At 62.4% G+C, this 27,919-nt stretch overlaps 2 protein-coding genes across 2 annotated transcripts in view; one reads left to right on the top strand and one right to left on the bottom strand.

Annotated features, from left to right (window-relative positions):
• The first annotated feature begins 1,841 nt into the window (after nt 1-1,841).
• NR5A1 (nuclear receptor subfamily 5 group A member 1) lies at nt 1,842-23,432 on the top strand. Its single transcript, XM_072882882.1, has 6 exons — nt 1,842-1,952; nt 2,394-2,535; nt 6,334-6,974; nt 15,451-15,570; nt 16,199-16,346; nt 20,963-23,432. The coding sequence occupies exons 1-6, from the start codon at nt 1,851-1,853 to the stop codon at nt 21,208-21,210; spliced, it is 1,401 nt and encodes a 466-aa protein (XP_072738983.1). The 5' UTR covers nt 1,842-1,850; the 3' UTR covers nt 21,211-23,432.
• Nucleotides 23,298-27,919, bottom strand: part of ADGRD2 (adhesion G protein-coupled receptor D2) — a 45,212-nt gene continuing 40,590 nt past the window's right edge. The window contains exon 30 of the mRNA XM_072882881.1: nt 23,298-27,602. Coding sequence (XP_072738982.1) covers nt 27,487-27,602 — 116 coding nt within the window. The 3' untranslated portion in view covers nt 23,298-27,486. The remainder of the gene's footprint in view (nt 27,603-27,919) is intronic.

The following is a 27,919-nucleotide window of genomic DNA, read 5'->3' on the forward strand; positions in this document are numbered from 1 at the left end:
CTCTGGAGCGATGCTCCACCGAGCCCGTTTCCTGTTTGTGGCTCTGCCTGCCAGCACCGCTTCCTACCCGCCGCACCCCTGGGCAGCGGCAGGCATGTGGGGCGAGCGGGGCGGGATGGGCTGTGTGCGACGAGCTGTGCGGGACAAGCCGTGTGGGATCAGCTGTGCGGGATGAGATGTGAGGATGAGCCGTGCGGGATGAACTGTGTGGGATTAGCCGTGTGGGGCAAGCCGTGCGGGATGAGCCACGTGGGGCCAGCGGCCACGGCTCCCCTTCGCGGGGCGCTGCCGGCAGCACAGCCCCCAGCCGTCCAGGAGCTCCAGGCACCCACGGCCTCGGGGCCCCCCTACCACTGCCCTCCCTGCAGCTCCCTTGGGTGTCAAAAGGCCTCGAATCAGAGCTCCCTGCCTGGGAGCCGTGCAGGCAGCAGGTTCCTGCCCACGCCGGGACAGGCTGCACCTCTGCACCGGCCACGAAGGGTCTCCTGACCGAGCGGCTCGGCCCTGATGGGACGGGTTGAGCTGCAGCGCCCGGCTCAGAGCTGGAGCCTCGAGCTCCCCGTGGCCGAGTGCCTGGGCTGCGGCGCGTGGCCAGCCCCGGCCTGGGAGCGTCCCGATGAGCAGGACATTCCGGGAGCATGGGTGCTCCTGTGCCGGTCTGCTGGTGCCACGGAACATTTCATTAAGAATCCCTGAACGTGAAACAATTAACGAAATACCGGTGGTGAACAATCGCTGCCTGACAGGCGCACCAGGACACGGTTGGCAGTGGCTGCTCCGCGCAGGGTGGCTGGTGCTAGGTCCGAACCGTCACCTCGTTAGCAGTGGTCCCAGAGGAGGTGTCAGGAGGTGCCGTGCGCCCCAGTGCTCCTCACGCAGCTTTCCCCGGGCCCTGTGAGCACCTCCCACAGCCGGCCGGCCGGCTGGACCGCCTGGTGCAGGGTAACAGGGCTAGATGTGGCGGGGCGAGGGGGCCCGGGGGCCCTGCGCTGAGCGGGGCTGGCTGCAGGCTGTTCCTCTTGCTCAGACACATTTACTCGTGCTCCAGCCCCCGGGACTCCTGGTTCCCAGGCTGGCCCTGCTGCTCGCAGGCCGGATGCCGGGAGGTGGGGGGCTCGTTGTTCCCCACGGAGGGCCTGGGGCAGCTCCAGCAGCCCCGGGGGGAGCGGGGAGGGCCCCGACCCCCGTCCTGCGGAGAGGCGCCCCGTGCCCGTCCTGCCCCTGGGGTCCCCAGGGCCGGAGCCCGGCGCTGCCGAGGCCTGGCCGAGCGGCTTCCCCCAGCGCCGGGGCAGCGGCGGGAGCGGCCGCCCGCAGCGCTGCCCTCGGGGGCTGCTCCTGCCCCGAGCCCCCAGCCCCGGCTCCCCTTCTGCCCCCCGCGCTTGGCCCGGCGCTGCTGCCGGGAGCTGCCGGCCCGGGGTGCCGTGCCCGCCGCCCGCCGCCCGCCGGGGCCTGCCGTGCTGGGGGCCGGCGGCGGGGCAGAGCGCGGCCCCGGCCCCGTGTCCCCGTGTCCCCGGGCTGGCGGGTCCCTCCGCCCCCGCCCCGCGTCCCCGGCGCCGTGAGCCGCCCGCTCTCCCCAGAGGAGGTTCCCCAGCCCCCGGGGGGCTGGCCGCTCGCCCGCACCAACATGGAGATGCTCTTCCAGGCGCTATAAAGGGCTCCGGCGCCGGCACCTGCCGCTCGGTCTCTGCCGCGCCGCGCTCCCGCTCCCGCTCCCGCTCCCGCTCCGCACCCAGCGCAGGGCTGGGGGCCGCCGTCCCCGGCCCCGTCCCCGGCCCCGGCCCCGGCCCCCGCCCGCCCCGTCCCGTCCCGCTGACCCGCTGGCTCGTCCCGCAGCAGGGCCGCTGGAGGGAATGGACTATTCCTATGATGAGGACCTGGACGAGCTCTGTCCGGTCTGCGGGGACAAGGTCTCCGGGTACCACTACGGGCTGCTCACCTGCGAGAGCTGCAAGGTAGGAGCCGGCCGGGGCGTGTGCGGGGCCGGGGAAACGGGGCCGGCGCCTGCGGGGACCGGGGAAACGCGGCTGGGGCTGCGCGGGGACCGGGGCTGCGCGGGGACCGGGGCTGCGCGGGGACCGGGGCTGCGCGGGAGCTACAGCCGGGGCTGCGCGGGGACCGCTGCAGCGGGGAGAGGGGGCCGGGGCGGTGCGGGCGGCGGGGAGGGGGCTCTGCAGGGGCCGGGGCAGCGGGGCCGGCCGCGGGCCGCTCCTCGCCCGTTTTCGTTAGCGACGGATTCGCGCTCGGCGGCGGGACGGGAGCGCGGCCGCGACGGGAGCACCGAGCGCGGCGGGGGGCGGCGGGAGCCTCCGTCGGAAGCGGGGCGCGGGGACGGGGAGCCGGTGCCGGGCTGCCGGTGCCGGTGCCCGCCGCATCGCCGCCGCCCGCCGCCGCAGGGCTTCTTCAAGCGGACGGTGCAGAACAACAAGCACTACACCTGCACCGAGAGCCAGAACTGCAAGATCGACAAGACCCAGCGCAAGCGCTGCCCCTACTGCCGCTTCCAGAAGTGCCTCACCGTGGGGATGCGCCTGGAAGGTAGGGCACGCCGCCGGCCGCTCCCGCGGGCACGGCCGGGCTCCGCGGCCGCGGAGGGGCTGCGCGGGGCTGCGCGGTCCCCCCGGCCGCCGTCGCGCCGTCCCCGGCCGCCGCCGCCCGCCCCCGCCGCGTCCCCGGGCCGGTAATTCCCGCGGCCGCTTCGATTCCGTTTTCCCCTCCCAAGTTAAAAAAAAATTCGTTTTTTCGCGTCGCCTCCCGCTTTTCCTTTTTTTGTTTTTGTTTTGTTTCCCCGGGGGTTTTGGCTGCTGCGGCTTCAACTTTCCAGGATTTTCTTTGCTGGCAGAACGGTTGGGAAATAGCGTAGAAATTGTTGTGTTCCTTAAGCACATAATTCCAGAAGCCGAGACTTAAGGAAAACGTTAAAAATGATGGGGCTCGCAATAAAACTGCTGCAGACCCACCACGAATTGCATTTTTCCACTTGGTGACATTTAGTAGAACAGATTTCTCGTCTGACTCTCGGGGAGTGCAATTACATCCCCCACGGCCGCCACCTCGCTCATGTCGGAGAAGTCGATCCCGCTTGAGATGTCAGAGTCGAGCCCCAACATCCCCAAGTCGTGTGTTGTGGTTTCTGCAACGCTTAGCACGGGCCAACAAAATACATTCGGGGGCACAGATTGCTGGCAAGCGACTGCACAGCAAAAGCAGATGTGGAAAGGAGCTTCCCCCGCCCCGAGTCAGCCGCCCCCCCACCTCTTCTCCCCTGAAATCGTTTACGTTTTGCAGCGCATGAAAGCAGCCCAGATGCGCCGGTGGGGCTGAGACCCCTCACCTGGCCGGGCTCGCTGCGCAGGGCTTCGCCCACCCAGCAGCTCAGGGCAGAGCGCGGGTTAGTCAGAAAGTACTGCGCGTACTCGCATTGCGGCCGCTCGCTTCCAGGAGCGGGAGGAGAGCCTGCGAGCAGCGGCGCAGGAGTAAGACACAACATCGAGCTGCAAAATCAGCCCCTGCAAACTCCCGGCGTGGGCCAGCTTCCAGCCCCGTCTCCAAACAGATCCCAGTTTCGCTTTCCTCCCAGGACTGGAGTTACTGGTGCCCCGGATCAATCCATGTGTGCTCTGGCAGTTTTGACTGGTGCTGCAGGAGAGTTTGGGCACTGGGCAGGGGCCGGGGGCTCCAGGGGCAGGCAGGCAAGGGCAGCGCTTGGGGTGGCTGGGGGCACAGGTGCGGCCTCAATTTGGCCGTTTTCAGCAGTTTTTGCTCGCCGTGGAGCTCATTTAGTCCCATAGCCCATGAGGGCAGCGGCCAGGATTTTTTGTTTATTTTCCTGCTGTTCGCTCCTTAGGGGAGCCCTGCAGCCGGGCAGCCGGGGGGATCACCCAGCGGAGGGTCCCATTCCCGTGGGACCATGTCTTTTGTGGTAAAAAACGCAGCCCACCTTTCCTCAGTTCCTAGTATTTTTGGGCAGGGAGTCTGAGGTGACGCCTCAAAGATGAGCCTCCAGCTCCACAGGACAAAAGCAAGCCCGAGATGATTGATTTTGGGGACAGGGTGTTGACACAGGCCCCCCTCGAAGTGCCTGAGGGGATGCTGCAGCGAAGCCTGGCCGGGGAGAGCGGCACAGCGCTGGCCCAAGGCTACCCGCACCCCGGGGCACCCCTGGGCACCCCCCCGGGGACCCCCCGTGCCCCTGCCCGGGCAGGGAGAGGTGGGTGAGGGAAGGCAGAGCTCGGCGGGCAGCTCACACCAGGCAGGGCTCTGCGCGGGGGCGAGGGCAGGCGAGGCAGAGGGAGCGGGAAGGGGAGCCGCAGGGTGCGCTGGGTGCCCGCGCCTGCCGCCGTGCCGGCTGCCCGCAGCCTGGGTGCGTGGCTCGGGGGCTGCCTGCAGATGGTTTTGTCGGGGGGATGCTGGGGGTGCAGGCGCTTCCTGGGAGGCTCCGCTTGGGCCCCTTGCCCCCGAGGTCAGGGTGCACCGGTTGCTTCCCACACCCAGCTGGGACGCAGCAAATGGCAAGTTGTTCCCGATCCCAAGTGAGGCACAAACGGCAGGAAAAGCGGAGCAGGAGGGAACTAAAAGGCCTCTTCTCCCTTTGTGTTTTTGCTGGGAGAGGGAAGGAGGTGTACTAGCGGTCACCTGCGGAGGGTTTGTGAGACTGAGCTGTGAGCACCTCTCGCTGTGTGCGGGGGTGCAGGCGGCACCGCTGGGGTCCCTGCCTGTGCACCCTTGCCCAAGGTCACGGGGGTCCGCCTGGGATGTGATCCCTGGACATCGCTGGGCCCTCGAGCAGTGGTGGAAACCCATTACTTTGGGTGGGAGATTTGGGCTGTCGGTGTGCTCTGGCATTGCCGGGGTGTGCAGCCGGGGATGCCAGACCTGCCGGTGCCAGCTCGGGCTGCGGGAGGGGGTCTGCCCGTGGGGGATCCCGGCAGGGATAGGCACACGATGACTGCAGCCATCTCCCTTGTACCCCTGGAGTTAGGGACTGCCCCGGGACAGCTCTCTGTTGCCCAGAGGCGTGCGGGCAGGCTTTCAGGAGGGGGGGCCCAGCACCCCCCACCTCAGAGGATGCCTCTGGCTGCCCTGCTCCCAGCGAGATGCTGTTTTCATGAATAAAGAATGAGGGAGGAAGCGCGGGGCGGCTCCCCTGGGAGCACATTCTTGCTCGCCCTGGAAATGCTGCTGCTCCCGGCCGACGCTCCCGCATTTCCAGCCTGCCTGGGGAGAGTTTGGGAGGTGGCCTGGCTCTCCGGGGGGGCTGGCCGCGCTTCCAGCGCCCGCAGGACAAGCAGGAGAAAGAGAGGCAGAGGTAACAGCTGAGACACAAAAGCAAAACCCGCCTGCTGTCAGCAGGGACACAAACTAGCAGAGGGTTTTTTTCCCTTTGATGCTAAGTCTGCGGGCTGTGCTCGCTGGCGCGCTCTCCTCCATCCCTCTGCGCCGCCGTCCAGCTCCCAGCTCCCAGAGAGCTGAGGCTCTTCCAAGGGTGGGCCGGGGCGGCAGCCCCTGGGAGTGCAGCGGGGCGGTGCGGAGGGACGAGCTCCTGCTGCAGAGAAGCACCTGCTCCCTCCTGTGCTGACACATTCTTGGGTTTCTTTTGGGGTTTGGAGGGAACATCTGCTTTGCTGCAGCCGGGAGATTGCGATGGGGCCGTCAGAGCGACTCCGCCAGTGGGACGCTCCAGCAGAGCCCCTCGGCCGTAGCTGATACCCGGCAGGGACAGGCAGCCTCCTGCCCAAAAGCTGGTGTAGCCCTGCCGCGGGGTGCAGTGTGCCTGGCCGGGGCTGCCAGCTGCGCTGCCTGTGAAAGGGGCAGAGATTTGCAGAAGAGAAGCATGTGCAGCCTGGATGCAGGCGAACCAGGGTCTGAGAGGGCTGTGGGGTTCCAGGCTCTGCAGAAACAAGGAAATCCTGGGGCTGGTCCAGAGTCAGGGGTTGTAAAAATGAAAGTGATTGTCGAGCCCCGTTGTCTGTCCGGGTTTCACGGGCTGTCCCCCTAACCTGCGAGGGATGCAAGCTGCTTTATCCCCCAGCCCATTTTGTAGTTAAAGCCAAATGTATCTTCCTTTCCTGCAATTCCCAGAGGCTCTGAGGGTGACACCGGCAAGGCAAGAGCCGGGGCCAGGCACCTGAACCTGCCATGCTATGTCCTTGGTGTGCACGGCTGGGCTGGGAGCGGCACAGTCCTGCCAGCGGCTTTCTGGGAAGGTCTCCCTGATGCCCCCCAGCCCCATTTGGCCACCAAATCCCCCCCCATCATTTTCTCCATGCTGTGTGGAAGTGCTGGTCTCTCTCCGTGCGGGTTCACTGCAACCTCTGCCCTCGCTCTGCCCCCCAGCTGTGCGTGCCGACCGGATGCGCGGAGGGAGGAACAAGTTTGGACCCATGTACAAGCGGGACCGTGCCTTAAAGCAGCAGAAGAAAGCTCTGATCCGTGCCAACGGCTTCAAGCTGGAGACCGTGCCTCAGATCATGTCCCCGGTGCAGAACGACTACAGCCTGTCCTCCACCATCCACAGCATCCATGCCATGTCCAAGACCTTGCCGCCCAACCCTGCCGCCCTGACACCCGTTGACTACGAGCGCAGCCCCTATGGGACGCCGTCCCTGGGAATGACTGTGCCCAGCCACGCGCCGCTCGCCGGCTACCACTACCCCTCCTTCCCCAACCGCACCATCAAGTCCGAGTACCCGGACCACTACACAAACGCGCACGAGTCTGTGCCCACCTACGTGTACCCAGAGACCTACCCCAGCAGCTCCCCCCCCGACATCCCCGAGGTCATCCTGAAGCTGCTGCAGCTGGAGCCCGACGAGGCCCAGGTGAAGGCACGGATACTGGCCTGCCTGCAGCAAGAGCAAGGCAAAGGCCGGCACGAGAAGCTCAGCACCTTCGGCCTCATGTGCAAGATGGCTGACCAGACCCTCTTATCCATCGTGGAGTGGGCACGGAGCTGCATCTTCTTCAAGGAGCTGGAGGTAGGACCTTGGGCAGGGGGGAGGGATGCTGCACTGGGCAGGCGGCAGGTGGCAGGTAGGATTGCAGCTGAAATGCTGTGAGGATGGGATGCTGTAATGGGCAGAATTGGGACTGAAATGCCGTGAGGTTGGGATGGTGCCGTGGGCAGGACTAGGGCTGAAATGCCGTGAGGACGGGGCAACACCCGTGGGCACGAGCCTGGGGCTGCCAGCGCTGCAGCTGTGCTGGTGCGTCCCCGTCCTGTGCGGCTCCCTGTGCGGCAGGGCTGGAGGCACCGGGGTCTGGCTGCAACGCCGGAGCGATTCCCGCTGTCGCCGTGGGGCTAATGATTTCAGATTCATCACGGCGGGGGCAGGTGTGGAGGCAATCGCCAGCAGAGTGACTGCGGTGTCAAGCTCAAGATATAATTGAAAAATGTAACGTTGAGGAATTATAGTTGAGACAATTCTCTCCTCCGCCTTTAGGAGGAAAATCGATGCTGTCAGGTGGGTGCCTATTAGCACCAGGCAGCCGGGGCAGGGCTGGCCGGGGCTGGGGACACCACCGAACCTCCTCCAGAGCCACTTCTGCTGCTGGCAGCCTGCGAGCGTGCCCGGCTGGGGGACGCAGTGCTGACCCCCATCCTGCTGGGCCATCCCATCTAGCAAATCCCCCCGAATACTTACTGGGGCCAAAGGGTGGATTAACAGGGGTGGGGCAGCCTCTGCCGTCCTGCAAACCTTGCCAAGCTTTCAGACATTTTCCGTTCATGTCCTGGGCTGACCTAAGATCCCAAACCAGTGCAAAAATGGGAGAGAAAATTTTGCAAAGTGGCCAAAACCCAGAGACCCACGTCCCGGGGCAGCTGGGAGACCCGGGTGTCTTCCCGTGCTCTGAGCATGAGGCTGTGCCAGCCGGCTCTGGCCAAAATCACCTTCCGCCCGCAGTGCCATGGGGACCGTGCCCCGGGACAGGGCCAGGCTCTTCCCCGTGCCCACCCTGCAGGGTGCCATGGGGCCGAGGGTGGCAGAGCCTCGCGGCTCAAAATAGCCCCCGGCTGCCAGAACAGTGTCAGGAAACGGCATTGTGGGGGTGGGTCGGGCTCGTTTCAATCATATCAGTGTCCAGCCTGGATTTTGGGAACAGGGTGGTTGTTGTTTTGCAGGAGATATTGTAAACAGTGTAAATTCAGCTCCCGGCTGCATTGCCGCGTAGCCTTGTAACTCCATTGTCAGCCTGATTGCGCCACCAAAATAGGCTGTTTCCGTGTGAATCCGCGTCGGCGGGCGCTCCTCCTCCCGCGGGGCTCTGGGGGGACGCAGCGCCAGAGGCCTCACCTGGGCAGGGCCACCGGTGTCCTGCCGGGAGCGGGGCACGTCCCCACCATGCCCAGGACACGGGACGTGGTGCCCCAGGGAAGGGAGCTCGGCTGGGCATCCCCGTCCATCGCTGCCACCCCGAGAGCTTGCGCCTTTGTGCCTTTTGCCTTCGTCCCCGCGGTGAGCGCGGGGCAGATTTGCAGCGTCTTGCAGGGCCAGGGACCGTGGGACACCACATCCTGCCCTGACTCCAGAGGGAATGTGAGAAAGCGTGATTGTCGCTGGCCTTGGCTCCCTCTGAGCCCCCGGCACGGGGCTGTGGTCCCCAGGCGCCTCTGTGCGTGTCCCCCATGGGGACGGTGCCAGGGCTGCCCGCCCCCCATCTGGCACGGCACGGCCTCCCTGGTGCGGGGCAGTGGCTTTCCCTTGGGCACATGGAGAGAAGCCGTTGGGAAGCAGGAGTAGGTCTGCAGCTCCTGAAACACCATTCCTGCCTCTGCCAGCACATAAAAGCAAACAGCTGCTGGGGCGGTAAATGAAGTCCTGCTAGTGCAGAGTTTATGGCTTTACCCTAAAGCCTGCTAGCACAGAGTAAAATCACGGCCCCAGAGATCGATGGCCGTCATGCAGGCAGTCCCTGCTGGGCGCTCAGGGCTCCTCGGAGCAGGGATGCCAGCAGCCCTCTCCATCCCATGGGAACGTCTGCGTGACAGCGACGGTCTCCATCCCCAGCTGGGGAAGGGCTGTTGGCTGAGGCTGGTGCGGGGATCCAGGCTGGAAGGGCATCGCGCTGGGCCATCGCTCCAGGGCATCACGCTGGTCTGACGCCAAGCGAGGAGGGGATGCAGGCGGGTGAGGAGGGGTGTGGGCAGGTGCCCCATGCATGGTGTCCCCTGCCTGAACACTGCCAGCACCCACGTGCTCCTGCTGCAGGGCTGTTGTGCAGACGGCTGGCTTCTCCCCGGGGCCCTGCAGGGAGCCTGGAGAGGAGGGAGCAAACCCGTGGGGACACGGGGACCCGCTGGCTCACGCCTGGCCAGGATGAGCCTTTGCTCCCTGCCCAGGGGCAGCGGGAGCAGGTCTCCCCTGGAGCTGGCAGTCTTGTTCCCATTCCCATTCCCATTCCCATTCCCGTTCCCACACTAGCAGCCCAGGGAAGGGCAGCAGCAGACCTGGCGCTTTGCTGTCTCCTCCTGGCAGGGTGGCCAGGGTGGGGGCCCTTGGGGAGAGCCCCCCCGGCTCCGCTGCTGCGCCCAGGGAAGGAGGGGGGAGATGGGCTAATGGCCTCTTGACATCGGCTCACACGCCACGTCCGCCCGCAGGCGCGGGGCAGTCAGATTGAAAACAGATTTAACTTCCTAGATATATCGTTTCATTTAAGGGCCAGTAATTCTGTCAGTCTGCCACTGACAAACGAGGGTCCCCATGCCAATCCGCCGGGGAGACTGATGTCGCGGCGTTCATCTCGTGTCACCAGGCAGAGAATTACGGACTGCGCTGGCCTTCGGAGGCAAGACTAATAATGCTGCACGGCAGAGGGGGATTTGGGGGCCCGCTTGTTTATCGAGGGCCGGCCAGGCAGCCGCGGCGCGAGGCCGCGCGGGCGGAGGTGGAAGAGGTCAGCGCTGACGCCCATAAATACGAACTTTAACTGAGTCTAGATGAGATGTGTCAGGACTGAGGGAAGATTTGCAGCATCTCTTCAGGAAGAAAAATATGGGCTGGGGGTGAAATATATTTTGTTGGGTCGTGAGTCTCAGGCAACTTTGTCCTTTCAGATGTAATTTTTTTATATATATATGGAGGAGACAGACAGAGAAATGTGCATACACACGCGGACTTGCACACTCACCTTGTGTCTGGTTTTGGTTTGGTTTATGTACACGTACCTTGCACAGCCTGGTTTATATAGGTGTTACTGCCATATGTACCTATAAATATCGTGCACACAGGGGTGCAGTGACCTTTAGATTGGGATGAGCAGCCAGGAATGTTAAACAAATTGCCATGGTTTCAGCCCGAAGGCCGGGCTGGGCTGGGCGTGCGGTGGGTCCCTGCCGCCGGTGGAGGGGCATGGCGCAGCCATGGGGATGTGGGTTGATGCTGGTCCCATCCTCGGCCTCTCCTCACCGTGGGGCTGGGGTAAACCACCCTCCCAACCACGGGCAAGCACCAGTGGTGGTGGGGACACTGAGGGCAGTGCCATTCCCACGGGCCGAGGCGTTCCTGCGGGTCGCTGGCTCTGTCTGCTGGGCTGCTCTCCCTCGCTTCTCGTTAGGGATCTCGGAGCCATGATGAAGCCTATTTGTAGTCAGTTGCTTCTCTGCCTTTAGCGTGCATGGGTCATCTTGACCCTATCTCCTGGCCAACAGCCAGAGCGTTTTTGGCAGATTTAAAATCTCCTTCTGGTCGTGGATGCTGCAGCAATGTTTAGCATCCTATGCACTGGGGGAAATGTGACGGCTTTCCCTGCCTGCTGGCGTCCCGGCTGGCACAGCCCTGCCCTCGCTCCCGGGGCATGCATGCAGAGCCACGATGCCCACGCAGCCTTGCTGCCTGCGAGCACCAGCAAAAAGCAGTAGCCTGGGCCACAGCAGCATGCTCTGCCAGCAGGGAGATGAGATCCTGGCGCTGCCGCACTGGTCTTGGTGGTTTTTTGCTTTAAGATGCCCATCGCAGTGGTATCTGGGCAGGGGGATGGGGACCTGCATTGACCCCATTAACACCTTAGACTTGTGTGGGGTTTCGATTGCGGGTGGCTGGCAGACGGTAATCCACTTTCGCACTTCTCGGTAGCCAAGGTGACGGGTCCTGCTCGCACCCGGTAATTGCCCGGGCTGCGGCTCGGGGCACTGGCATGCGCGGTGCAGCTGCGTGGGAGCTGCTGGGGCATATCCTGCACCAGTGGTCCGGGAGGAGGCCCGGAGAGCATCCCTGGGGTGAAGGCAGGTCGGGGGCAGCCGAGCACTCCTCGTGCCCGTGGCATACTGGAGCCGGGTGGGGAGAGGCTGGGGATCGATGTCCTGGGACCCGCTCAGGGCTTCCGAGCCAAGCTGGTGGGTCACTGCTTCATCATGCGGCAGAGATGTTCGAGGACGGATGGCGGTGCCTGAGGTGGGGGATGCCCTGGACCAGCCGTGCAGGGAGCAGTGAGCGCAGCGGAGCCGTGCTGACCCCATGGGGGTTTGGCTCCTGGATGCTGAGGCGCTGGGGTGGCCTGGGCACATTTTGGAGAGCCTCAACGCTCCCCGGGGCTTCCTCCCCTTGTGCCTATGGACCCACAGGGAGGGTCGCAGGAGGTTTAAGACTCTCATGTGGCGCATCTGCATGGGGGTCCTGCAGCCCCGTGCCCGGGCAGCACCATCCCTGCCTCCGCACGCCCTGCCTCCCCTCCGGCCCTTGGTCCAAGCCCATTTGTTGCAGAGAAATGGATTTTTCTGTGGGCCGCAGGCCTTCGGCAGCAAGGCACATTTGACGGCCAGGCGGCAGGGGAGCGCTTGCCGTGCGTGGGGAGCGTTTCGCTGCCGTGTTTTGTGAATGGGTTAAATGCTTGCTTTAAAAAAAAATAAAAATCGCCTCTTAAAGACAGCTTGCATCAGGTCCTTGATAAAGCACTCCGTTGAAAAGCCTTGACATTAAAAGAGGAAGATCCTCTGCTTAACTTTTAAAGGCGAGAGAGCGTGCGTGCCGCCTCACCGGGGGATTGATTGACTCTGAGTGGCCGTCCATTAGCAGCCCTCTCCTCCTGGGCCAGGCTGCCGCTGGGCACGGGGCAGGCTCCGGCCAGGAGCCCCCTTGCAGCGGAGCCGCACCGCCGGAATGGGACCACGCAGGGATGCCCGCTGCTGCCCCAGCCCGGGGCACGGGGACACCCAGCTTGGTGCTGGGGCGCGGGCAGGGCAGGGGTCCCTGGAGACATGCCTGAGCCCCGCCTGGCCCCCGGAGCCCCCAGCCCACCCAGTTACATTCCCAACTGCATTCCCCCACGCCGCGGCCACGTGGCTGCAGCATGCAGCGATGCTCCCGGGAAAGGCCATGGCACACCGGAGCGTGCCGGCAGGGGAACGGCTGTGTGGCAGGCGCACGGGGCAAAATGTGTGGCTGATGGGATGCGGGGAGGTGCTCTGCCAAGGGAGCTGAACCTGCCCGTGGAGCTTGGGAGAAGCTGATTAGTCATTTTTAAAGGAAGAAAAGAAGATTTCAAAATTGTTGAAATGCTTCCTTTTGGAAAAGCTGATTTTTTTTTTCAACCATTTTCAGAGCAAAGCCTTCAGTCTGTCCCTTCCGGAGCTTGTCCCGCTCAGGAATGAGGCACAGGAAGGAGCTTCCAAAACAATGCCGCAACTCAGCCAGAGCAGAGGGGCTCGGCACCAGCCGGGGGCGTGCGGCCAGGCTGGCAGCGTGCTGCCGCGCCCGGAGCCCAGCTCCCTGCGAGGGCTGGCCGTGGTTACAGCCAGCCGCTCGCCTTGGGGCAGAGGTCATCAGGAATGCAGAAAATCTCAATTTTGTTTTGATGCAGCATGAGCTTTCCCCCAGTTCTTTGTTCAGCAGCTGAACAGAAACCTCACGGTCTGTACGGCTGGGCCATGTACCGTGGCTCCTTTGCCGGCTCGGGCGATGTAGCGGCAAGCCCGGCCTTGGCAGCCCCATTGCACCCATTGGACCTCGCTGCAGGCAGCTTTCACATGTTGGGCAGGAGCGGGCACCGCAGTCCGGGCCACCGTCACTGCCTTCTGCGCCGCACATCCCTCCCCGTGCTGCTGCGCGTCCGGGTCTGACCACCCACTGCACTCGAGAAACAAATCCCGGTGGCTCGTGGAGAGTTCTGGGCTCTGAGACCATAAAGCTCTTTCTCATCTGACTTCTATTCCTTTTGCAATCTCCCAGTACCGGTTTATTGCAGCCTCTTCAGCAAAATGAGGGTATTATCCAGTCCTGTGATACTGCATCTGTCTTCCTTCTATTAAAGGCAGCGAGCACAATGGCACTGCAGAGCTCTTCTGCTGGCGCTGAATTTGCTCTGCGGGGAGGTATTGCTGATAACCCCGGCCCTTTCCCTACACCAGCCTTGCAGGAGAAGGGGGCTCCGGGCAGGGCGGGGGTTCAGCTCTTTGCAGAAAGGAGTTGGGGTCCCACGGAGAACAGCAACGAGGGGACGAAGCCGGTGACCCATGGTGGTTCTCGGTAGGGTGGCGGGGAAGGCAGCGGAGCGGTGTGCGTCCTGCCTGCTCCCTGGGCTGGGGCAGCAGCACCCCCACATCCAGGCATGGGGCCCTGGCTCGGCTCTTTGTTTTGCTGAACATAGCCGCTGGCTCCAGCGGCTCATCCTGCCCGTCGCTGGCGCTGCCTGCAGCCCACCGACTTTCCCAAGACCTTTGGGGGTCCTTGCAGTTTGTGTCCTGGGTTGAGCTTTTTCCCAGGGGCATCTGCAGGCATTTCTTTGAAAGCGTAGCTATGCACGCTTATAGCTGTGCCTGCACGGACACACCAGCACACGTGCAAACGTGCACATGATCACGCGTGTGTTGATGTGTGGGCAGAGGCCGACCCGGCAGCTGCAGGGCGCAGCAACGCCCCGTAGCCGGCGGCTCCCCGCAGCTGGGCTGCGCTGCGGCAGCTCTGTGCCCCCCCCGAAACCTGCCATCCCGGGCAGGGAGGCAAGGATGGGCGCTGCCTTCTTTCATTTTAAAGTATCCAGAGGGGCTGCCTGGAGACACAGGGCCTTTGTGCAGCAGCAGCGCGTTCCCTCCCGCCGGGTGCCGGGACACGGCCAGCAGTCATTTTGTTAAAGATTTGTGTGCGGCTCGGGGAGGTTGTGCCTGGTGGGGGAAAACCGGGGCTGATAAGAGCCAGCAAGTGCCACTGAAACATGCGGAGCTGCTTCAAAGCTGGCTCTGTGCAGCCGCCCGGCCCGTCTCCTCTCCTCCCTCGCTGGGGGTGCAGCTCCAGCTCTACCTGCCCACCCGAGGGGACCCCGCTGCCAGGCTGGCCCCCCGGGACATCTGCCAGGCGCGGGGTCGGTGCTGTGCGAGCACAGCGCAGGGCGTGCGCGGGGTGTGAGCCTGCAGGTGTAACCCGGCCACAGGGCGCTGGGGGTTGCAATCCTTTCTATAGATGCTGACCAGTGCTGTGGGCGTCCGTCTTGCCGTCCTCTCCTCCCACCTGCCGTGGAGGGAGGGCTGGAGGCGATGCATGGGATGCCGGCAGTGAGATGAAGTGGGGCGCAAAGTCCAGCCCAGTTACACGCCAGCACGGGCAGACACGGGAACCAGGAGCCAGACCAGGGCTTTGCGATTAATGTTTCATTAATCAGATGCAGCATCTCCTTGGTAGGAGCTTGTTCACAGTCAGGCTGCGATTTCCATCTATAAATGTGTGCGTGAGACTTTGGGAAATGCTCTGCAGGCAGCGGGGGTGAGGAGGGTTTCAGGTTCTTAAAAAAACCAAGGCTTTTGCGAGGCTGCGAGGGTCAGGGACAAAGTCCTGGAGGACAAAGTCCTGTCCCACCTGGAGGAGCTGGATTCCCGAGGGAGGTGGGTGATGCCCCCTGCGCTGCCTGCGTGCTCCTGCAATGGGCCAGCAAGCAAACGTGTGCACAAAGCAGACCTGGGGCAGGAGAAGTCTCCGCAGATCAGGTCACCTGGGGGCCTTAGGGGATGGCAGAGGTTTGTCACGTCTCCAACACATCGTGTTGATGCTGTATCCGTGCCAGGGCATTGCTCACCCTGGTGGCAGAAGGCCTCATCCACTCTCTGCTTCATGTAACGGCACCGACGACTGGACTCGCTGCTCTACTTCTGGGTGCTTGAGCAGTGAAAATAGGTTATTTTTTGACACTGCTGCCAGTTTGGTAGAAAACCCCTTTCTGTTGTGCTGAGGGTGAGACACAGGTGGGTGCGGGTCCTGCCCAGGTCTGATGCTATTGCAGCAACGTGCTGTAGCGGCTGATGGTGTCAGTTTGAGCCGCGGCTGCCGCAGAGCTGGAGTGTGGAGCTGACCCTCAACGTGCAGAGCTGGGGGCTGGAGGGGTGGTGCAGGGACCGGGGCAGCCCGAGCCCCTCCTGCCAGCCAGGAACCAGCCCGTGCAGACGCAGCCCGGGCTGCCGCCATGGCCGCGCGTGGCCAGCCCTGCCGCAGCGCGATGGGTGCCAGCGGCGCTGCTCTGGCTGTGTTTCAGGTGGGTGACCAGATGAAGCTGCTGCAGAACTGCTGGAGCGAGCTGCTGGTGTTCGACCACGTCTACCGGCAGCTGCAGCACGGCAAAGAGCACAGCGTGCTGCTCGTCACCGGCCAGGAGGTGAGCACCGGCCCACAGAGACCACAGCGGCCACTGCAGTTGAGGTGGTGGGGGCCAGGCGGCGGGGCTGGAGGGGGGACACAGGGGTGACACTTGTCTTGCCTCTGGCTGAGTGCAGCTGACCCAGTGCAGAGTGGACGGGTTGTTTTTGCTGTGCTATGGGACTGCTTGTGCAGAAGGTCCCATCCCATCCCATCCCATCCCATCCCATCCCATCCCATCCCATCCCGTCCCGTCCCGTCCTGTCCCGTCCCGTCCCGTCCCATCCCATCCCATCCCATCTGTTCTGACCCACCGTCCAGCTCCTGCTTCTGGAGAAAAATGTTTCTCATGGAAAGATCAATGGCTGCACCTGCACTTGCAGAGATGGGGTATGAGAAGGGGCCCCATGCCTCCCCAGGGACGGTTTTTGGAGACACAGGCGCCTGCTCTGCAAAGGGCCCCTCTGTTTTAAGTGGCACTGGAGAAACGGAGTTCCTGTTTCACCCATCAGCCTTCGCTTTGATGCCCCTAATTCTCGGGCAGCACTGTGAGCTGGTGCCCGGCTCCGGCCCTGCACAGGTTTTTCCCTGCAGCGGGTTTGGGGGGGCTGGGGCTGCCACGGCTGATGCCGTCCCCGTCCCCGCAGGTGGACATGTCGACTGTCACAGCCCAGGCTGGCTCCATCCTGAACACGCTGGTGCTGCGGGCACAGGAGCTCGTCCTGCACTTGCACTCGCTCCAGGTGGACCGGCAGGAGTTCGTCTGCCTCAAGTTCCTCATCCTCTTCAGCCTCGGTGAGTGCCGTCGCGGGGGCACCGGGACAAGGTGCGGCTGCGCTTGGGGGTCTCAGCCGTGCTGCCATGGGGCCTCAGGGGGTGGGAGCACGGCTGGAGGGAGCACGTGCAGCCCAGGGTCTAGCCGTGCCGGCTGCTGCGCCGACGGGCGACGAAGGGGCTTTTAGTGAGGAGCCAGGAGCGAGGGCCAGGACCTGCTGGCTCCCCTGCCTTGCTGGGGGGTCCGAGATGTCTCCCACCGTGGGGCCAGGCTCTGCCCCCGGCCGCAGGGGATGCTGCCAACCCGTTGGCCGAGCAGAGCCTGTTTTGGTCACTCGCCCGTCGCACCAGGCAGGGAAACAACCGGCTGATATGGCTGTGGCAAAACAGGCATGTTGACAGCGGCAGCGGCCGGGGACAGCCCTATCTCCCAGGATTTGTGTCAGAGGGCCCGTGCCGCCGCAGCGGGGCAGGGGCTGCGTGCGGCTCCTGATTAGGGTCAGCCCCGGAGCCTGCGGTCGGGCCAAGGCGGCGGGTTCACACGGTCCTGCCTGACCTAGACAAAATACGTGTGAGCCACAGGCGCTGCTGCCGGAGCCCGCAACGTCCCTGGGGCTGCGCAGCAGCTTTGTCCACTCCTACCCCGCTCCTGCTCTGCTCCCGCCCTGGTCCTGCACTGATCCTGCCCCACTCCCACCCTGGCCATGCTGCCACCCCCACGGGGAGCATCTTCCCATCCGCTGCGGCCAGGGATGCGTCTCCTTTTCCCACGGGCATCGCCCCGAGGCAGGGACACTCATCGCTCCCACCAGATGGGTCGGATCCACACCCGTCGCTCCCACCAGAGCGATCTCAGCCCTCGGCGGGGTGGCACGGCCACAGGCAATGCTGAGCACCATGGGGACCCCAGGGTGCCCGGCCACCTTCATTACTGGTGCCGACACCTTCCCCTCGGCCCCGTCCCAGCGGGAGATCTCACCTCCCAGTGCGAGGACAGCAGCAGGGCCTGTGAGGGGCTCAGCTGGCTGCCGCGTTCCCGGCTCGCACCTCTGCTGCCGCAGCTGCTTCACTTCCCACACCTCCGTGGCCGCTGCTAATTGCACGTACCTGGACAGGGCAGGAACCGGCATTTCCCCAAGGAAGCTTGTGCTTTGGTCCCTGCAGCGCCCGGGTGCTGGTGCTGAGCTGGGAAGGTGAGCCCAGCTCGGGGCAGCCCTGTCTCCATCCCCGTCCCCATCCCCGACCCCTTCTTCGCCCCTGTCCCAACGCCTCAGTGGGCACCGTGGGTCCCATCTGGGGGGGGGTCCTGCCAGCAGCTCTGTGCCCCATAGCCAAGTGCAGCAGGCCACGAGCTGCACCCTGCGCCGTATGGCCGCCACTCTGTATTTTGGTACTTTGTTGCTTGACAGAGAGTTTGCATCACCGTTTGTCACCGTCACTGAGGAGCCAGCCCGCTCCAGGAGCAGCACTGCCCCGGGGTTAATGGGTTAAGTGGGAACATTGACGTGCTGCAGGCAGTGGGAATCCGCTCCTCCATCCGAGGGGCTGGGGTCAGGGCCAGCACGGTCCGAAGGACCCGCTGGTTTGACGCGGGCTTGCGGTGGCCGCGTCCCCGTAGCAGGCAGGTCTGGCAGCCGCGGGCGCCCCAGGGGCCCGGGCAGGGTGGGTATCTCGGGGCACGGGAGCCGTGCTTCCGTCCCAGCCTGCACCTGCGGCATCTCCTCCCGCAGCTTTCTTTTCCTCTAGAGCTGTTTTGAAATCCAGAGAAATTAGATACGATAATTTGCTGTTCAAACAGTGATAAGGTGTGGCACAAACAGTGCCTGAGCTGGGAAATAAAGGAGCCGGTGGGGCTTGTGCCCCAAGCTGGGACCTTCCCCAGCTGCTGCCCCGCGGGCTTGGCACCGGCAGGGCCGGTCACCCCACGCTGCCCCACGTCCCCCACTGCTCCCGCAGCACGGCATGGCGCAGCACGGCACGGCGAGCAGGAGCGGCGTCCTCCCGGAGCACAGCCAGCACCGTGCCCGTTGCGGCTGCGGTTCCGCTTCCCCAGAGCAGCGGCTTTCAGGGAGGGCGTGGAACCAAATATCTGTCTTTTCCCATACATCATTTTGCCCCAAATCCAACTTTTTCTCTCCATATTGCAGAGCTCACTTGGAGTAATTTGCCCTTCGCAGGCTCAGCTGTAGAGGATGGGATTGTGTATTATGTGCAGGATGTAATTGCCTTTAACAAGAGAATTTCCACATTTACCACTCTGCCACAGCACAATCAAAGCCAAGCCCCGCTCACAAGAGCTGCCATTTGAGTTCTAAATAGATTTCTCTCCTGAGCAGGTAAAGAGATTTAATTAAAATTAGGGCTTCTCAAAATAGCAATATTTATGAGGACGGCACAGGTTAGCTTTGTTCTACAGAAGGGCTTAATAGAGCCTTAATGGATTGACCTATCATTCGATTTCATGACTTACATTCATGAAGCAGCTACTCTTGGGGAGGGGAGGAAGAGAGGCTTTTATAGCCCACATTCCCTTAAGCGTTTGCAATTTATCAGCAGCTTCTCCCAAACAAAAGGAGCTGTGAATAGGAAGAACACTTGAGGGCATAGAAATAATCCCAGGCATATCTGTATGTGTGATGGGAGGCTTTGTCACAGGACAGTCTTTGCAACTGCTGCAGTGTCTCTAAATGAAGTGAGTCAATGTTATTTGGACAACATTCTTTATTCCTTGCAGGAATGAAAAGATTATTCAAATATTCAATTAAACAGTGAATAGGGTCTTTCAGAGAACCAGGTGAGTTCATCGAGTAGAACTAGCTATTGTTGAGCCAACTCAGGGGATAGATTTGACATTTATCAATATAACTTCTTTTTTTTAATGACATGCACAATAACCTTATGCAGATAAAGAGATTTCATAACAACAACCTGGGTAGAAGGGAGACGGCCACAATAGGAGCAAATGTGCCGCAGGAGTGAAAAGGGAAGGGTGATCTGATAAAGTGCATCTTGGCACGACCTGCGGCACTTTGTGCCTGCGCCACGCAGCGCTCGGCCCGGCCGCGAAGCCCGGCCGTGGGCATGGCCGGAGGCTGTGTCTCCCCAGGGAGCCCGCAGCCCCCCCGGCTGCGCCTCCGCTCCCCGGGCTCTGCCCGAGCGTGGGCCGGGGACTCGCGGCTTCGCTGGGCTGGAGCAGAGCCAGGTCCGTGGCCCCCCCTGAAGGAGCCCTGTGGGGCCAGGTACTGGGGGGCCACGGACACCCCACCCGGCAGTTGGGGTCCCGTCCACTCCCTCCTGCTCAGCCACCTCTGCCACCAGCACCGCGCTGTGCCCTCCCAACAGCTGCTCAGCCCTTTGGCTACAGCTGGGACACATCCGGGTCAAAGCCGTGTTTGATTCCCCTCTTTTTTGGGGTGAAAGCCAGAAATAAACACCAAACACTCAACTGCCTTGGCCAGAACCTGTGCCCGGATTTCCCTGCTCCCAGCCCGTGGGCGGGATGTGTCCAGGCTGCCAACACAGACCTGAATTTGGCCATGCGTCAGCGGCTGCCAGACGTGCGCAGCAGAGCGGGCAGCGCCGTTACCAGAGCGCAGCGCTGCTGGACGCCTCCGGGCCGTACGGTAAATCTGTTAAATCCACTTGCCCCAAGTGGACTCGGTGCCAGGGTTTGCAGCAAGGTCTCCTACGGGTGGGCACCGAGATACCGTCGCTGTGTGCAGCTGTAGCTGGCTGACGGGGCAGCGCACGGCACTGTTTCCCTAAAGCCACTAGAATCTGCGTACGGGGCCGGTTCAACAACGTGTTGCGCAGCTTGAAAACCAGTGCTTCGTTCACGGAGCGCTCATGGCAACCTGAGCACAGAGGCAGCGTCCTTGGAGGGCAGACCCCAGCTCAGGCTGCCCCAAAATCCTGGAGACACCCCGAGCCAGCAGCCTGGGCTGTCCCTGCAGTCACCCTCCTGCCATGGCTGCCGTCGCAGGGCAGTTACAGACCGGTCGTCCCCAGGGACAACCTCTGCCCTGGGGCTGTGCGTGCCCCGGCTCTGCAGGGCTGCCTTCGGGGCTGCGACGGCCCCTCGGCTGCCAGCGCCTGCCTGCACCTTGGTGCCTCTGCCTGCTGCGCCGCTTCCCACCCTGCAGGCAGCAGAGCTGGCAGCGGGATTAGGGGGGAGCTGCTGTGACCCTGGCAAGGCGCGGAGGATTAGGGTTTCCAGGCTGGTGAGCCCTGTTGCCACATTGGAAAGACGAGGTTTACCGGGGAATTAATTCAGCCGCTTCCTCGACCTTCAGGAATTAAAGGGGGCTGATGGCAACGGCTCCCTGTGTGTGGGTGCAGCCGGTAACAAGTTTCGGCTTTGTGGCTTTCTGGGTGGTGAGGGCAGGGGGGCACGGGCCCTCCTGCTGCTGACGGGGGTTTGGGCGTCCGTCTTCAGCACTGGGGGAGACCCGGGAGGCAGGGCAGCGATGGGGAGCCCACAGCCAGGCAGGGACAGGGCGCGGGACCCTTCCTGCCCTGCCTTCTCGTGCACAAGGGGTGTCGATGCGGGAGCAGGGGTTCCTCCTGGCGCAGCGCGTTACGGATGGGGCAGACACGTGGGTTTGGCACCGTTTCATCATCCCGTCCCCCCCTTGCAGACGTGAAGTACCTGGAGAACCACACGCTGGCTAAGGACGCTCAGGAGAAGGCCAACGCGGCGCTGCTGGAGTACACCGTCTGCCACTACCCCCACTCCACGGACAAGTTTCGCCAGCTGCTGCTGCGGCTGGCGGAGGTCCGGGCGCTGAGCATGCAGGCAGAGGAGTACCTCTACCACAAGCACCTGAGCGGGGAGGTGCCCTGCAACAACCTCCTCATCGAGATGCTGCACGCCAAGCGGACTTGAGCGCGGCCGCGAGCACAGATGCGGCGGAGCCCCGGCGCTGCCCGTGGCACGGCAGGGGCAGGATGCGCGCCTGGGGCTGGCAGGCCAGTGCCGTCCCTCCACCCCGCCTCTCTCAGTGATGCTATTTAACCTGTGCTATTGGAAAAGTCCCAGATGGTTTATTTTAATACGCAGTAAGGACGGTTGATGGCTGCGGGGCCGTGGGCTCGGCTGCCAGGCTGCCCCATCGGCAGCACTGGCCCCCGGCTCCTCTGCACACCTGGTGCTCGACCCGTCGCCTGCCCGACCTGGCTCTGCAGCACAAAGGAAGGGTAAAGCCTGTCCCGGCTTTTCTCCTATTTATGCTCCTCTCCTGCTGCCCCTGCGAGCTGTTTCTCCACTGCTGCCATCCCTCCCCCAACCCTGCCCCATGTCTCAGGGCCCCTCGTGCACAGGGCAGGGGAGAGGTGAGGTGAACCCCCCGGGTTGTGGTTTCGCGGCAGTCGTGGTGTCCCCAGGCACCGGCATGGAGGCAGAGGATTTCTGCAGGAGCCAAGCAGAACGCCGGGGCTGGGGCTGGAGACGTCAGCCCCAGGCAGCCTTGCCGGGACCCCAAGGTGCACGTGCCGGGGTCCCCATTCCTGGCTCCCTGCAGCATTGCTGCCTGCTCTGCATCCTGCCGCTGCCCCGGCCAAGCAAGGGCAGGTGAGGATGGCCAGTGCTGACCCCTCGGCTGAGATGCGTTTCCTCAGCACTTGCCAGTGCTGGAGGCACCAGCCATGGCTTTGCAGCCCATGGCACCCGTAATGCCCAGAGCCCATGGGTGTCTATGGCCAGCACGTCTCTGGGATGTCAAAGCTTTGCTGCAGAGGCTGTAAGAGATTCGGTACCGGGAGCCGGGGACTGTCCTCGGGACGCCTTGGGCCCATGGCCCTGCCGCTGCACCCTCGGTGTCAGCACAACGTCCCTGTGGCTGGAAAGCTTTGCAGGTCATGGTGCCCAGGCGACGTCGGCACCGCGATCCGAGCTGGTTCCCAAAGCGCAAGGACAGGGTGGCCCCAGGACGGTGGCCCCGGGCAGTGCGGGTCCTGCCTTGCTCCAGCAGTCAGCCGTGTCTAGGCAGTGCCTGGAGAGCAGCCAAGGGGCCGGATGGGGCCAAGGACGGACCCTGTCCCCTTCCCGCCCGCAGGTGACGCTGGCAGAGCAGCCGGGCGGGAGGGAGGAGCAGGGCCCAGCCCCTGCACTGCGGGTGCCGGGGCAGCAGCAGGTCCAGGCTGCAAAGAACCCAGAGCTGCTCCCGCGCCAGCACGTGCCCAGGGGCTCGGGGGAGCTGGGGGGGCTTTGCAGCCCCCTTCTGCATTTACCTGCCCAAGCGCGTGGGTAAGGAGTAACAAGAATTGTCCCGCACTTCATGCTGGGCCGAGCTGAGCCGCCGGACCCCCGTCGCGCTCTGCCGTGTCCCCAGGTGACATCAAATGCTGCGCTGAAGCCACAAGCAAAGAGCTGTCGGTTCCTCTCCCATCGCGGGACGGGGCCTCACAGACCCGACTGGGCAGCACTGGGGGGCTGCAGCCCCCCGAGCTGGGACGTGCCAGACTCTCGCTGCTGCTTTCTCTCGATCTCAGCCATGCTCTCCTCTCCTCTCCTCCCGCTCCGCTGCCACCGCCGGGCAGCCCAGCACGGCCACCCCACCACGGCCGGGCCCCCAGCGCGGCTGGGGTTGGTTCAGGTTTGTTTTCCACGGTGGGTGCTTGCTCCTCGTCTGGAGGGGGCTGTCATCCGCCGCGGCTCTGCGCAGAGCCGGTGCCTTGAGGAGCTGCAGACGCTGCGCCCGGAGCCGTGCGGTTTATGGAAGCTTGTTAGATGCAGAAGAGCATGTTTGTCTCTGCTTTTCAACATGTTTGTGCATTTTCCTCCTGAAGTCTGTGGTTCGGTTTCACCTTCTTCTTTTTGTGAACTTAAAGAACTGGAGAAAATGGTTTGGGAGGTAAAAGACGTTTTATTTTCAGAAAATGAAAAGTGTCCTTAAGTGTCTCTCTCTCTCTGTCTCTCACATCCTTTTCTCCCTCTCATCCCTCCCCTTCCCCGCTCCCCACCCTTCCTTCCCAGGCAGGAGGTTACCAACTTCCTTGTCAGGAGCAAACCACTGTAATAAATTTTGCAGTTCATTTAAAAGGCAGACTTTGTCTTTTTTGACTGTCTTTCTAACCCTCCTTCTTGGTGCCATCCGCTCCTCCTGGCTCCCCACGCGCAGGTGGGATGCCCTGCCCGGTGTCCCCACAGGAGAGCGGTGCTTGGCCCCAGCAAGCCCCCGGTGCCCTCGGGCGTCTCTCCAGGAGTGCCGCTGCCTTCTGTGGGACCCCGACACTACGGCTGCGGGAGGGGGTCACTGCTGCGGTGTGATTCAAGGCATTGGTGACTCAGGATCTGGCTCAAAGTGCTGCTGGGAATTGCCATAGCGACTCTGAGTGTGTTTTGCAAGTGAGCTCACGAATGACACCGTTTATGAGCGGTGTCACGGATTTTTCATGGGATTTTTCATGTAGCCTTTGGTGGTCACTGTGGCTGAGAGCCCCCGGTGTGCTGTGCGCTGTGGCAGGGAGCAAAAACACGGCAAAGCACAGAGCTCTGCAATAGCTTTCATGACCTGTCCGTAACTATTTCAGTGCTGGGAAGTGCCCCATGCCCTGGCTCTCCCTGATCCCAGCAGCCGGAGACGCTGCTTGGCTGACTCTGATAACCGCAGCGGTGGTCTGCGCTCACACCTCGCTCTTCTGACCAGCGCAGGGCTGCTCTAGGGCCGCAGTTCCCAACAACGCTTAAATGCACGCTGGCCAGCACACGCCGTGCTGAGAGCAGGGCACGCAGCGCAGCACGGCAGACGGCGCACGGGGGAGCGCAGCGCCCTGGGCCCCTGTGCCGCGGCCAAACCCCCCTCCCCTGCGTTCAGCCACTGCACACTGCCACACCTGAACCCGAGCCCATTCCCATGGATGCGCTACCACAAGGAGAGAAGGTTGCCTTTAAAATCAGCATTTACTGTCATCATAATCAGCAAAACCCCCAACACATTTTATGTGCTCTAAACACTAGGGACGTAACAGGAGAACGAGTCGGATGCAAAGAACAGAGGGAGATAAAACATAACCCCAGCTGGTGCGGGGCCACGCCAGCCGGGTGGGAGCCCCGGGAGGAGCAGGGAGAGGATTTTTGTCCTAAACAGCAGAAGATGCTATTGAAGTCAGCTGCTTTAGAAAAGGCTTGAAGCCAGCCTCTGTCTTCCTTAGCGCATGTGCTTCCTACGCGGCCTGTCCCCAGCCCTGCCCCGGAACGGCAGCGGGGCTGGGGAAGGCAGCCGTCCCCACTGGCACGGGAGCGCGGGCGCACCGCCTGGGCACGGCTCCCGCAGGCAAAGCCGGGCTCTCTCCCATGCCACCTGCTCCAGGTCCCCCAAGCCAAACAAGCTCTACCGGCAGCAACAACAAACACACGCAACCACGTGCTGCCGGCAGTGCCGCGGGGCGGCTGGCAGCGGTGCTGCCCCAGGCCAGGCTTGGCTGCCCTGGCAGAGGCTACACGAGCCGCGGGGACCCCCAGGCTGGCACGCAGGCTGGGCAGGAGTCACGACGAGTACCTGCCTGCTGGCTGTCTGCCCCCGGAGAGGAGCAGGGCAGTCTTCAGCAGCAGATGAAGCCCCGTGAGACCCCACGCTACCCCAGTCCTGCCTTGGTTTTGTCTGCACATGCTGCTAGGAAGAAGCACAGGACTAACAACTCTGCCTGGGCTGGGACAGCCCTCCGCATGGAAGCCAGCTCCTCCGACCTGCCGTCCTCCCGGCTGCTGGAAGAGCCTCGGCGTTGTGGACCCATCACCCAGAAACTTCTCAGAAACCTAAAGCAAAAGAGAGACGGTCTCAGCTGCACCGGCAGGGAGGGGAGGGCAGGGGTCCGGGGCAGCGGGGGCACCGGTGGGGGTCCCACAGCGCGCTGGGAGAAAGCACAGCCCAAACCTGCCACAGGACCGAGCACGTAGGATGGAGCACAGCCAGCCCTGCCTTTCGCTGGTGCGGCTCTGCCATCCCACGGCCCCCCCTACTCCTTTAGGGGTCTCTGAGATACGGTCCTTATGGCAGGGAGCCAAAGCAGCCTCCGTGCACGGGGCTGGGGCTGTAAGGAGAAACCTTTTCTTCCCCCTGCTCAGTAATTAGTCCACTGTGCACAGCGCCAAGCTCTGAGAGCGCTGAAGAATGAGGTTTAAATGGGATTTAGTGAAAATACCAGCGCTACCGTAGCAGAGAGCACTGATGTCACATGGGCTGCACCTCCTTCCGTCGGGGCATAAGGTACCTCTGCCCATCGGGAAGGACCGTGGCATGGACGGCAGTGGTGATCCCACCGCAGGGCGGCCTAGCAGGGTCGGCATGGGGGGTCTGAACGCCCTGAGTGCCCGCGACCCTGGGGTGCTTTACTGGCGTTGAATCCCAAAGATTCATAATTTCCTTATTATTTTAAAACCAATCTTATTTAACACGGTATGGTGAGAGTTGCAGAATTACTCAATATTGATCACAGAAAGGCTGGGCCATGGAGACAAGATCCATGTTGCTATGTGTGGCTTAGCAACATATACATGTATTCAAACAGAATAATGAAATTATCGTGGGGAAACAAAGCAGCCATCACTTGAAGAGATGGAGGATGTGGAGGCCTCTTGGAGCTCTTGTTTGCCAAGACAAGGAAGACGGTACTTATTGTTTGTGCAAATATGTGAACCCCCCCAGCCATCCCCTGCTTACATAAAGGGTGTAATGAATCCGGGCAGCGCGCTCGCTGCAACGCGCAGCTTTGTACAGCTGGGCTGGAGCTCATTACTGCAGAAACGTGTGGCCTCTCCAAGCGAATTGAGTCCTTGCAGGGGGAGCCCTAATACTGGGGGTGGGGAGGCGGGGAGGGATCCACAGGGCAGAGCGCAGCCCGCGCCTGCCTCCTGGCCACAGCCACGCTGCAAAACTCCTCATTTCTGTGGTTCTGCGACGGGCCTGGTATTTACCTGCGTTTTATCCACCCTCACACGTGTTAACGCTCCGCTGGGAGCCCATCCCACCTCCCGCCATGGACCCGCTGGCTGCCTCTCGCACGTGGAGCCAGCCCGGTGCCCACAGCTCTCTCAGGAGCACAGCTGAGGCGCTGGAGCGGAGAAGAGGTGGATCCCACCCCAGATCCAGCACAGCTTTCCTGGGAGATGGCGAGCATTCTAATCTAGTCTTAAGTCATTTAAGCCCCAAGTCTCCCACGGGTGCCGGGGGTCCAGCACTCCTCCTGCCCACCAGCTCTCCCCACCGGGCTGCAGAGCGGGCAGGCTCCTCCTGGGTCTCTGCGTGACCTCCTGCAAGCCTGCTGCTGGGACCACCGTAATTTTCATTAGAGCTGGCTGGAAATTTTCAAATAAAGATATCTGGGGCAAAATACGTCTCTTTTCAATAACTATTTTGGGAGAAAATAAATAGAGGAGGGGAAGCAGTGTCTGTTGAAATGATTTGTCTCTCGTTCACCATCAAGCACACGGGTTTATGGTTTGCTTCCCCTGGAGCTGTTATCCTCAAGAGCTGCACAGCATTTTGCTTTGTTGAACAAGCTGTGAAGACGGGAGCCTGTGCAACACTGAGCTGCCCTGGGGTCTTCCAGGCATTACTACAGCTGGGCATTACTGCCTTTTATTTTTTTTTTATAAGCGGGAAGCACTTGTCTTTGAGCCCGGCTCCTCAGAGCAGCGCAGCGTAGCCGGCACCAGTGCTGTGCCGCACGCCAGCTTGCATGTACACAAGTGTGCAGAGGAGTGCTCTTCTGGTTCAAGGAGATCTTCTCGTTCACCCCAGGCTGAAGGACTGCCCAACCACGGGCTCCCTCACCCCGGGGCGCGCGAGGAGCCGCTCTCGGTGCTAGTGGAGAGGGTGGCCGTGCACAGCGCTGCCCTGCACCCACTGGCTGCTTCCACGGCCGTTGTGCATCAGCCAGCACGCGAAGGGGCAGGCGCTGAGCCCAGCCCGGCATCCCCGCCATCCTCTGGGCTGACCCAGGCTTTTAAAAATATACTGAGGGCTTACCTGAGAAAACAAAACCAAACTAAACAACCCACCTCTTTGCATAGCTGGAGTTTAATTACACATGTGGCTAGATTAAAATACGCAGGAGCAGGTGAGGGTGAGAGTGTGGGGGGACAGAGCACAAATGCACGTGCTGGGTGTAGGTCTTGCTGTCTCTGAGACCCCACTCCTACGCCTGAAATGCCGCAGCACATTTACTCCCGGATGCCACCGTTTCTGCCTTGCTCATGTGTCCACTGTGGGGAGGAAAGCTGCAATGCTTCTGGGTGGCATCGTCTCGAAAATAGTCTAAGCATGCCCTGCTTAGACACTTAATGTGGAGTAAAATCAGAAACCTGCTAATGCACTGCTTCCTTTGACAAAAGAAAATGTAACAATGCAGAAAAAAATAATATCAATCCATCCCCAGTGCTGCTTCACTGTGCTGTCTACTTGAGTGACCCCATCCACAGACTGCACTGAGTGTGCTGGGCGTACTCAGCAGTGGCTGGTAAAAAAAATAAAGCTAAATATGCTACACCCGTACCCCGAAGAGCTGGTGACTTGCCCAAAGCCAGGCAGGGAAGTTGGGGAGGGAGCAGGGAGCTGCGGCTGGCCAGCCTCTCCCCAGCACTGCAGTTGAGCAGA

Source organism: Ciconia boyciana, chromosome 18 (assembly GCF_034638445.1).
Source record: "Ciconia boyciana chromosome 18, ASM3463844v1, whole genome shotgun sequence".
In the NCBI taxonomy this organism is placed as follows: Eukaryota; Metazoa; Chordata; class Aves; order Ciconiiformes; family Ciconiidae; genus Ciconia; species Ciconia boyciana.